The following is a 12,458-nucleotide window of genomic DNA, read 5'->3' as shown; positions in this document are numbered from 1 at the left end:
CTAATTCTGTTCTCATTAGAGGAAGGACTAGCAGAAATGGAAACGCTGTGCCACACACATGCATTTCACAGCCACATAACTAATACCAAAAGATGATGGAGCTTCAGTAGGTAACTCCTTTGGGTGAGTCATGGTCTTCCAGGGCAATGCTCTTGTTCAGACATGGACACGACACGTTGTCCTGTCCGTAAATCCAGTGAAACGACATTGCCAGATTTAGGTGCTTTATTGCAGCCAATCTCACTGCAATGCAAAATCCTGAGACTGGTATTTGAAGTGTAGTTGCTGGCAGTCATATAAGTACTTTATATAGCAGAAGAAATATGAGGCCTCTAGAGTAAAGGAAGGGAAGTTGTTCAAGCGAAGTACCTCCTACTGACCAACAAGTACCCAGATCAAATAACATCAAGATCAGACCTTGGGTCAGCTGCCACTTCTGGAGAAAAAGCTCAAGTGCTAACTAAACCTTAGCACATCAGCTCTGCTCCCCGGAAGGGAATGCAAGGTGTGGGGTTAATCGAGCAGTTACTGGCAAAAAGTAGAACAGGGTGGTCTGAGTATAAGTGATTCTAGAGAAAAAAATAGACAAAATTCCATACTAATACTTTGAAAGATACAGTTACTATGTGCATACACGACTTGTAGGAAAAGCAGTTGAGGGCTCGGAGACTGAAAAACCTTCTCCTGCACTCAGCAACCTTCTTGGCCTCCAACAGTACAGAAAAGACGTTGAGGCAGGACTGACCCAGTGGTGATTATGAGAACTAACATGACTGGGAGTTCTATTCACGTGATTGTGTGGTAGGATACAAGATAATTCTTCCAACAAAAGAAACTACCTGTATAAACATAACATTTGGGTTCACATTGGATGCCTTATTTTTCAACAATATTTCCCTCACAGTTCACTAAGCACTGACAATGTACCTTGCACATAAACCACTCAAAAAATTAAATTTAACATTCCTTTATATGTCAATAGGAATGAAGTAAATCCGTATCAGCTGTCTTCTGAAGAAACTCTTTCACAGACACATCTCTAGTAACAGCCCATCAGGGAGTTTAACAGAGCAAAGCAAAAGACAGGTACTTAATTCCAAACATTCTTTGTTCAACTTTCTCAATAGTATTTGCATTTTCATTGCAGGAAATTAAACTTGAACAGTGGTGATCACTGTATATCCAAATAATTTCACAAGGTTCCAAAGTATTATGTAAGGGAAATACATTCAAATTATCTCACGGACTTTTTGGAACACAAGGTGCTCTAAGCCTTTGTTTTCAGTATGTTACACTGAGTTAAGAAATAAAAGCAGCTCAAAGGCACACCTTGTGTGACATCTTTGCCTTAGTCGTGTGAGTAAGATGATAATAAACCGCCCTTGCCAATCTATTCTTGTAGCACCGTAACATTTAATGACTCGCAAGAGGTATTTCAATGTTCTTTCAGAAATAGTTTATACTCTTGTAAGTTTTACAATGTAGACTGCATTTGGGATATGAAACTGCATCAGCCCCTAGATCAAATACGTCCTGGTTCAGCTCCACGTTGACCCTTTTGACAGGCACACATATGCCTCGGGCTACAATCCCATGGCTTCTCTCAACTGAAAGAGATTTGAATCATAATGAAATCCTGGATCATTCATGACTGTATTTCAAAAGCAAACATAGTGCATTTAAAAGTAATAGCAGTATGCATTTTGGTGACCTTTAAGCGTCTGCAATACTTTAAACAGGCATGCCCTATTACCTCTGTGAAACACACTGAAAAGTTCCAGAAAGCCTGACTTAAGCTTCCCATTGTACACATTACAGACTTTAAAAAGAAAACCAAATGAAAATTAAACCAAGAAACTATTCAGTCTTGCATAATATTACCCACAGTAACCTTAATACATGGGGCACTCCACATATTCAATAAATCTCTGCAGCTAAAGCTGAATTCGAGGAATCACAAGAATGGTTTGGATTGGAAGGGACCTTAAAGCTCATCCAAACCCCTGCCACAGGCAGGGACACCTTCCACAGGAGCAGATTGCTCCAAGCCCCATCCAATCTCATTATTTGCAACTTATTTTCAAAGTATTTGCAAGGACTTTTACAAGACAATGAATGTAAACTGATCTTTAACATCTGGATGACACCCTATTATGGAAAGCAATGGAAATATTTACATCGTTATTACTATATTTTTCCTGTTATGCAGATGAGATGTCTGTGCTTTAAGTCACCAGTTCAATCTGTTCCTACATTCACCTTGTATGAAAATAATGCTAAACACTCCTATACCAATCTCCTGTTCACCGGAAAAAGAAAGTTACATTTATTCTGCATTTTCTCCTAGCGGTACCAATGGAAGTTTACAAACGAATTTGCCACTGCTTGATGCAACTGTGGCCAGGACTCCAGCAGCTCTGCACCAGTGACTCAACCGAGCATTTGGCAAAATGTTTCTCAGCTCCTTTCAACATACAGCCAATGGGCAAAGTGCAAAAAACATTCACATATGAATTAACCAATTAAAAGGAACTTATCAAACAAGAAAAGCAATATCCATCCAGCAATAAATTATGTGTAAGTTCACCATGATGTGCTGACAGTTGCGGACCACCTCTAGTAGCGAGGCCAAAGAGCCGTGTTAACAAAGCAAATGCAGTAAATCTGACACACTTAGAGCATGCCCAGGCAGACCGAGAGGGTTACTCAGTTTCCAAAAAAGAAACTGCCTATAAGTCATCGGTCAAAATCCCTATTGTAATCATGCATTTGCAGATATAACCTAACTATTCTGACTGCAATCCACACTACTAGTTAATCTGTTGATGTTTAACAGAAGCAGCCCATGACTTCAACAGCCAAACCCACTCTGCAGAGCCTCCCAAGCCTCCCAGAGCCACCACCACCCGAGCTGGAGGAACCAGAATACAACACTGCAGGGACATAGAACACTTGAACAAGTGCTAACAGAAACAAAAGACCAAAGTTCTGAAGACTAATGTAAGGAAATGCTAAGCCAGTAATGGCCACCCACAATTACTGTATTTTGAGAATCCTGTAAGAGCTCTTAGTCATGTGAAAGCCATCATAACAAGAACTTGAGTCACTGTGTTTCCCCCCCCCAGTTTTAACTTGTCACTCTAAACACAGCAGTTGAAGCCTGGTAAAAAGATGCATTTCAGAGTTGGCAGAGCATACACAACCACCCTCAGAAGCCATGTCTCCAACTCCCGAGGTGATGACTAACTATGGACTCCTGCTTGAGTTGCCTTTTCTGTAATTCATGTCAAGCAGCACAAGAGTCTGTGGAAACTCAGAAAAGCCTAATTTTGCTAAACATCTCCAGGATGCTCTCAAATATCCTGGTTGTGGATTAAAAACCAAACTCTGATGGGAATTAATGTCTAACTGGATAAAGTGACTACACACTGAATTTTATCAATATTCCTTTTTGATACTGAGAATAAGGAAAATTTTAATAAGCATCGGAAACTATTTACAACAGCCCTGATGTAAAGTCCTGAACAGGTCTTAGTAAGTTTAGAAGGCCGCTTTAGTGTGAGTAAAATAAACTAAGCATCTTCCAGTTCAGGATTGTGTTGAGCAGGCAATAACAGTGTAATCATTGTAAATATATTAACTCCAAGACATGTGAGTTGAAACTAGAACTGTTTCACAGTGCTTTAAAAAACAGCCTCCATTTAGGAAAGCTGACACCCAGCAATATGATTCAGGTTACCAAATAACACAGTGGCAAATTAAAGTCACAGATTGGGAGCCTCCTAATTTCTTGAGCTGAACATCAACCAAAAGGAACATGTCTCCCTTCTAATAGCATAGGAAAAAACAGGGAAGATAAAAGGCAGTAGTTACGCAGCTAATAGAGTAAAACAGCCTATTTCCAAAGCAGACCTATGCTTAATCTGCACGTGTGGTATTTCTGCTGGATATATACAGTCCTTTGCCACAAGCTATATTCAATAACTTAGTAATAAGATGGCCTGATCACAGAAGCTGGCAATAGATACCTTCTTAGAAGAAAGATGCCATTAAAACCCAGCAGTATCTTCGCAGGGCTCCCTTTCTTCTCCCATCACGTCTATGTCCCCTCAGAGGGGAAAGAACACATCTGCACAGGGTCATTTTAAATAACCAGTTTCACACAGGGGGAAAAGTAGCATTGAGGAGGCAGCCTTCTGGCTTTCTGACATGTCTTCATTTGTTTTCTACTCTGACAATAATAAAAAAATATCTTATATTCATCTTTTTGTGAAATTCATTCTCTGAACTAATTTAGACAGGAAAAATCCTTACTCTCCAAACAGAACAGGTATATTTGTATTTAAAAAAATGCTACATACATTATTTACAACCAGAGCCAAAAAGAAGATATAAAATGACTTCAGCTTGATGAACGGTATTAATGTTATCCAGCTATCTGCAGCACAAGCCTCTGACCTAATGCACATCTTTCTCAAGCCCAAAGTGCACCCTAGAGACCAGCAAACACTTACTGTAATTATTTACTGTCTTCTATAAAGACCTGCTGTGATCTATACACAGTAAAGCTACAATTATTGGATGTGGATAAAACCACAAAAGCACACTGTTACAAGCCCATGCTACTTTGTCATGGCAACACCATAACTCAAACTCATGAAACAACTGAATTGTCCTTAATGTGAAATGATAATGGAGCTCCAAGTCAGCAATCTGAGAGATCTTCCTTTCTAGAAAAAGAACAGAAAAATATAGAGGGCACTAAGGAAATTTATGAAGTGCTTGCTTTTCCAAACACAGCTTCTGATGACATCCACGAGATAAAAGACTGAATTTGATCAGGAGTCATGATCTGATACTTGGAGCTTGCTAAGGAGCAGGCTGGAAAGGAGGGTTTACAAATGACAGTTCTAGTGAGGCTTTCAGCAGCAAATTCTTGGCAAATCATACACACATGAAACAACCTCCTAGCTACAACAAACATCTTAGATTTTACCAATGCTTGCTTTCCTTTGAGTGCTTTTATAGCTAATTCACACTGCACTTGCCAAATGCAAGCCAGGAGACAACGACTTCCCTGGGCCAACTGCAGGCACAGTGCAACGGAATGACATAATATGGCACAGGGAATCTAAAAGTGAAGTACACCTTCATACGTATGTTTAACAAGGTCAGCTTCATAAGTAAAGCAGTAACTAAATAGTTCCACCTAGTCCTACTAGGAATTACCTAATGAAACTACTTACACAAAATCAAATGTACACACTGCACAAACATTAAAATCTTAAGGAGACAAATCAAGAGAAGAGATGGTAAATAGTAATGTGTAAAAATAAAACTAAAAGCCAATGTGATAAACAATTAGACTACATAAATTTATTAGACACTGAAAACCTATCATTAAAATTGCTTTAAGCATGAACATCCACATAACAGCACACAGTTCTCACTAGTACCTTCAAAGCATATGAATTACAGGATAAACATTATTTCTAGGCAGTTTTTAATGTGGTTTCAACACCCAGCTTGAGGAGAAAAACTGAGCAATGAAGGTACTAAAGCTAGCAAAAGTAATAAAACTTTGCCTGAAGAGCCTACAGCAGCATTTGGTATATTTTGTGTATGTTTGTGCAGGCACACTTTCTTGTTTCTAGTCTAGCCTTACAAATTAACAACAAAAAAGGTCAGAAAGATATCCAATTTTCACTGGTGCTCTTCCAGGTATCACACTCACATTGACTTATTTGACTGGTTTACAGAACATAAAGATGTTGTTAGCTATTAATGGACATTTATTGCATACTAAACTAGAAAACTTAGATGACCTAATACAATGCATAGCTGTAGTTATAAAAAGCAGATGAGATTGATATCAGTGTTTTAAATACATTATAAACAAGATGAGAGCTACATATTTTTCTTGTTTCAGGAAGAAAACATTTTAAAAGTAAATTAAATCTAATTAGATAAAAGACTATTTAATTTCATTAAAAATGACAGTGGATCAGCACAAGTTAACAAAGTTCCACATATTATCCTTTTTCATCCTTCCAAAAGCAGCCGTTCTATGTGGAGGCAGATGCCAGATAATTCCTGACAAGCATTAACCTAAAGGAAAAGCGATACACTTCCCTTGCCAATTTTCTGCAATGAAGTATTACCTAATTCATGTCTGAGTAGCACTTTAAAATGCAAAACATAATTACTGCTAGTCACTGCCATCTCCCTGGGAAGCATTAATGCACAACTAAGAGATACATACATCAACAGCAAACTATAAGATTTATTATAAAAATTTTACGTTTTCATGACTGAAGTTGCATGACCTCCAGTTAAGAAACCAAATACCAGCATCCAAGCTTTGTTCATGATGTATCTACTGCAAAGTGGTTTTCTCCATCTAAAATTCAGTTTGCTTCACCACACATGAGCTATTTGGCACAATATATTGTACACGTTTGCAACAGAACAGCTTCCTGTTTCTGCCTGAAAATAAAGAAACAGTTTTTTACTGTGAGGTTGACTGAGCACTGGCACAAGTTGACCAGGGAGGTTGTGGAACCATTATTCTTGAAGATATTGGAAAGCCATCAGGACAACAGCACCAGTCTGCTCTAGGTGACCCTGCCTGGACAGGTGTTGGTTGAACAAGATGACTTCAAGTGGTACGTTCCAACCTGGACTGGGTTTGCATGGCAAGGGTTTGAGAGGGGTGTTGGTGTGCTGCAGGGGTAAGGGTGGCTTCTGTGAGCAGCTGCTAGAAGCCTCCCCATGTCGACAGAGCCAATGCCAGCAGCACCAAGACGGGCCTGCAGCTGGCTAAGGCCAAGCCCATCAGTGACAGTGGTAGTGCCTCTGGGATAACATGTTTAAGGGGGAAGGAGCAACTGCAGCCAGAGAGGAGTGAGAATATGTGAAAGGAACAGCCCTGCAGACACACAGGTCAGTGCAGGAGGAGGCAGGAGGAGGCAGGAGGTGCTCCAGGTGCTGGAGCAGAGGTTCCCTCGCAGCCCATGGTGCAGCCTATGGTGAGGCAGCTGAGCCCTGCAGTCCATGGAGGTCCATGTGGAGCAGATGCCCACCTGCAGCCCATGGAGGTCCATGTGGAGCAGATGCCCACCTGCAGCCCATGGAGGTCCATGTGGAGCAGATGCCCACCTGCAGCCCATGGAGGTCCATGTGGAGCAGATGCCCACCTGCAGCCCATGGAGGTCCATGTGGAGCAGATATCCACCTGCAGCCCATGGAGGTCCATGTGGAGCAGATATCCACCTGAAGCCCATGGAGGTCCATGTAGAGTGGATATCCACCTGCAGCCCATGGAGGTCCATGTGGAGCGGATACCCACCTGCAGCCCATGGAGGTCCATGTGGAGCAGATCTCCACCTGCAGCCCATGGAGGTCCATGTGGAGCAGATGCCCACCTGCAGCCCATGGAGGTCCATGTAGAGTGGATATCCACCTGCAGCCCACAGAGGTCCATGTGGAGCAGATATCCACCTGCAGCCCATGGAGGTCCATGTGGAGCAGATACCCACCTGCAGCCCATGAAGGAGCCCAAATTCTGATACTACCTTAAACAGTGAGCTAATCTAAAAGAGAATCTAATGGATACTTCCACTCATCTGATACTTTTGGCATCAGATTTCAGTATCTTTGAGTTTCCAGAGACTGGTTTGTTTTGTCAAGTGACAACTAAGACGGTTCATTAAAAGTGAACAGACCCAACAAATGTTCCATGGCCATAAATTCGGAGGAGGTATCAATTCTCACTGCAAGACTTCAGTTTAGAGCACTTTTAAGAGGATTTTTTTTTCCAGCCACACAAAGGAACTTTGCCTTGACTACTTAGCAGCTGGCTTTAGATACGGAAGTTTCAACAACAGAACAAATATATTCTTACATGTTGGGGTGTTTGGTGGCATGGGGACTGTCTCCCTCTTTTGTTTTCAAGATATTTAATAGACTCCTAGCATACGTGGCCTTTACTGAAAAGCAGAAAGGCCCTGATCATTTTATATACCAGCTGTGCACATGAAGGAAACTCAAGGATTCCAGCATGCACAAAGCTGTGTCTACAAACTTTGCTGACACACTTCACAACTTGTTTTGGTCACCAGAAAATAATTACCTTGGAACCAAACCCTGGGTTTATGGCTGTTAAATTACATGGTTTGGTTTACTATACTTTCTGTGGGCATTAAATCACTTGGTTTAAGATTAATATCACCTTTTTCTTTATGGCTAAATATTAGTAAAAAATACCTGAAACTATGCCCCCTCCAAAAATAAATACCTTTCTTGTTTCCATTCTTTAGTTTATTAAAAGTACCTTTTCCTCGATTCAGTTTTCTTATTAAAAGTGCCTGCAGTTTGAATTATTAGATACTTAATTATTTATCCCAGATAAAACATTTAAGAAGCTTCAAAACCTGGGAACTCAAGGCAATAGAGCAACAGCAAACAATTCCACTAGAGAATGCAATCAAGGGTTCATTCACCATCCAACTTCAACTTAAAACTCTTACCTAAACTAAAGCAAACAAAATCCACGAGTCTCAAAGCAACTCTTTCCAGAAGAAAAGGCTCAAAACCTCATGAGAAACTCATTTTGTGGGACGTTTCACATTCCATCTAAGGTTTATTCCCCTATTTATATATATCTGCTTCTAATATCAACCAGATGTGACAAGGAAGTCTAAGCAGCACTGTAAAAGATGCAAGGATGTAGCTCAGCATTTTGAGAGAGGCTTGGACAAGAAAGGGAGAGGTACCTGGAGTTTAAGTGATTAACTGAGGAAATAGTTATAACCTGAGAAGCATTCTGAATGAAACTTTATAGTTATCAGAAAGACTGCACTGTGGGGAAATGCACAATGCCCTGACAGAAGCACCTTCTGGTGACAAACCAGGAAACCATGAGGCTCAGAGCAGAGCTGTCCCACACTGCAGACATGAAACAAGACAAGAACCCAACATCGCCAAACAGAATTGTTCTCTAGCACTTCAACCACATCATCAACAGGAAAACTCACTGTTCGTCACTTCAACTTCCAGCAGCAACAGGACTGAAGAGATTCTGCTGATACTGAACAAAATACTGTTCCTCCAGTAAACTCACAGGCAGACTTCAGCCCCACTGACAGAACACTGAGAAAAGTCTTCACATTTGTTTTGCAACCTGTAACTATTCCTGAAACATCAACAGGTCTTCCCTGAAACCCTCCAGCACACAAAATTCCTGCATGTTTAAGCAGGTCAGTCACTCCTCCACCAAACCCAAATGCTAATGAACAAGCTCAACTTTCACACTATTACCAAATTATGAAACTTAAAGTGTCACCCTTGTGTTTAGTTTTATATCTTTTACAAAATGGAGTTTGGACCTTCAGTATCCAAGTTGTAGGCTGTTCTGGTTCACTGCTGAAGAGAGCCACTAGAAGAATCACTGCTGAAATCACCTGTATTTGCTGGGTGGACAAGCCTCTGAGCTCTTCATTTCCATGAGTAAAATCATAATGTACATTTTGGGCATACTGCATGGAAGTATTCAGTCCTTACAGTTTTACATCATTTGAGCTGTAGCAAGCTTTCATAGCTAAAATACTCTATTTTGGACTTACTTATCAGGATTATAACTATTAAAAAAAAAATAAATAATTGACTGATAGCTTAGCAGCCCAGAGTCAACAGTTTGAAAATATGACAGCAGAAATAATATATTTATACTATGGAAAATTAAAATGGAGATCAGTATTATCTACACGATTTAATGCTCATTTTAATTGACCTCTCACAAATTCCACAGAATCTACATCACCCATATATCAGTCCCTCTGATCAACTTTTGCTTCACTTCTTTTATTCCTTGTCATCACTTTCTCAGCTATGCTTTCTTCTTGAGAGGCAAGGTCAGCGCAGCTGCAGGACAGGAATGCAAGCACCACGTCTATCCATCAAAGTGCTTTGCCCAAAAAGGCAGAGGTGGACAAAGTAGAGCCACACACTGCTGGGTTGAAGACAAGTCATAACAGAAGCAAGAAAGAACAACCCTCAAATCTACAAGCAGTAGGAGCAAGACAGTAATACAAAAAATAGAAAGTAACCAACTGAAACAGATACTTTTATTTTTCCTCCATGTATAAAAAAAATATGTGTGTGTATTTTTACTAGTTTGAGTAGGTAGCAAATTTCTCATTCTTATCCCATCACTGAAAACCATACAACCAAACTGCATTTGGAACCATAACAGTTCACTTTTAGCTAAGATTTATTTACTTAAAATATACACTATATTTATATAACACTTGTATCTTCAAAAGAAAAAGCAAGTTTCTACTTACAAACAGTGCTCAAGTGATCTATCTACAGCACTACTCCACAGTAAGCAAGGCTTTGAATGAATGTCAGAGAATAAAGACAAATGTTTCGACAGCATCCGTTGGGAAGCATTACAGATTACAGCATTCATATTAATCATTCTAATTTATGTAATTTTATTACAATTTTTATATTCTAAAAGCAAAATTATTACCCTTGCTGTTAAGGACTATAATATATCATGATTACATGATCTACTCAAAAGTACATACTCTGCTATTGAAAAGCCTCAATTACTTTCACATGGTTTCTTTGTGCAAGGTTCCTCACGACAGATGCACACAGGTTATCAAACACACGGCCTTCCCTCAAGACCCACAAATTACAACAAAGTTACTACCAGCCTAATGATAGACATGTACAGCGCAAGCACTCAGAGGAAGTTTCAACATGTTAAAGTGGAATCTGCATAAACGCATACAAGTAAACTCTATAATTTTTCTTTTTCTTAAAGCATCACCATTTCCTTAGACAACCAAGCTACATGAAGCAACTCTTCTATGAAATAAATACAACTGGCATCTTTCTGAGACCAGATAAGGGCATCTGCAAGTAAGTACCAGCTCATGCTTTATACTCGAGAGGAGTTTCAAGATACAGAATGTCAAAACCATGCAAAAAACAGGAGGAAACAGAACCAAATCCCTCAGCCCTAGCAAAACCATGGAGCAAATGTTTTCTAGTGCATTCAAAAGCTATTACAAAGCTTGCAAAACAAAGTCTGTAAGTTTTTAAACAGATTTCAAAACTAAAAGACAGCTATAGTTTGTAATTATTTATATATTTTTTCATCTCCAAAAGAGTGTCACTCACTTACTTTACAGTTTTTCATGAGCAAACTTGGACTACAACAAAGCTCATTACAGAAACTCCCAGCTCATTACAGAAACTCTCCAAAACTGTATCAATGTCACTCACTGCACATCAGTGTTCAATTTGCTTTTAAAACATCAACAAAGAGCCTTTTTTAAAATGGCTGATTGCAAAACTAACCTTCACCATCACCATGTATTCTGTATTTCCACTGGAAGACAAATTTACAGGACTGCCTAAATGGTTTGTTTGGTTGCATATAGAGGTATTAATTAAAGTTGTAACAACCTGTATTATGTCAACATGTGAATTTCTAAATAAGACTATGCAATCTCTCTTTGTGGACATCTAGACTATACTGGATATGAGAAGTTGACACATTTCATGGTCTCTATACCTCTATAACTCTATACCTCTATACCTCTATAACTCTATACCTTAACACAGAGAGTTAAAAATAATTCACCTTGAAGTCATCATGGTGAATATATGAGGAACAGAAAAATTTGTGGTTTCTCATCCCTCTGATATTTCTGCTCTGCTGAATTACAACTACATACATGCAAACGTAACACATCATCTCAAGAGCCCTTACTGTTTAGCAGTTCTAATATCACAAAGATTAAACCTCTCACCACAGTCAAAATACAAATGTGCAGATCTGTATAATAAGGAACATACAATAGGAACATAAATCAGGTTGTACTTACAATCTAGTTAACTTCTGTGTGTTCTGAAAAAGCAGCTCTGGAAGAACTTGCAATTTATTCTTGTTCAGACGCCTAAAACAGTTACAATAAGAATAAAAAATAATTAGATTATCTTCCAATTTAAGAAGCTTACTCTATTATGCATAAACACTTGAAGCTCCCATTATAGCAAACCTCATGGTATGAGCTCAGCACGGAACACGTTGTGTACGTTATTCCCACACGAGCCAAACGATCATGCCATCTGTAGACCACCTGCCTACGTTCTGGAGGTAGGGAGTCAAGTGACAGTGACCACAAAATTGGAATGTTTTAACAGGGATGAGTACACAAATCACTTACTTCATTTTCCTCTAGATGCCTACTAACTGCGAATCATACGGCCTCCATGGACAGCTTCCAGTGCTCTGAAGAACAGTTACGAGGAGCTATCTGGAGTTTCTATCTCCTTCTAAAAATCTAGGTTCAGTAAATGAAGTCATTTGACCAACTGAGATTATTTTCACTTTAGCTACAGGATACGCACAAGAAGAGTTTTTATTTTAAAGACTTTTT

General features: G+C 39.4%; 1 protein-coding gene across 2 annotated transcripts in view; it reads right to left on the bottom strand.

The window, feature by feature from the left end:
- The window catches only part of SLIT3 (slit guidance ligand 3), a 518,327-nt gene that overhangs the window by 454,603 nt on the left and 51,266 nt on the right, over positions 1-12,458 (bottom strand). For both annotated transcript variants that reach the window (XM_030504413.2, XM_030504412.1), the window contains one exon: positions 11,904-11,975. In XM_030504413.2, the coding sequence (XP_030360273.1) occupies positions 11,904-11,975 (72 nt within the window). The remainder of the gene's footprint in view (positions 1-11,903; positions 11,976-12,458) is intronic.

This window comes from Strigops habroptila, chromosome 12 (genome assembly GCF_004027225.2).
Source record: "Strigops habroptila isolate Jane chromosome 12, bStrHab1.2.pri, whole genome shotgun sequence".
NCBI classification, from domain to species: Eukaryota; Metazoa; Chordata; class Aves; order Psittaciformes; family Psittacidae; genus Strigops; species Strigops habroptila.
The sequence above is the reverse complement of the archived record's forward strand: the minus strand, read 5'-3'. Positions and strand labels throughout refer to the sequence as shown.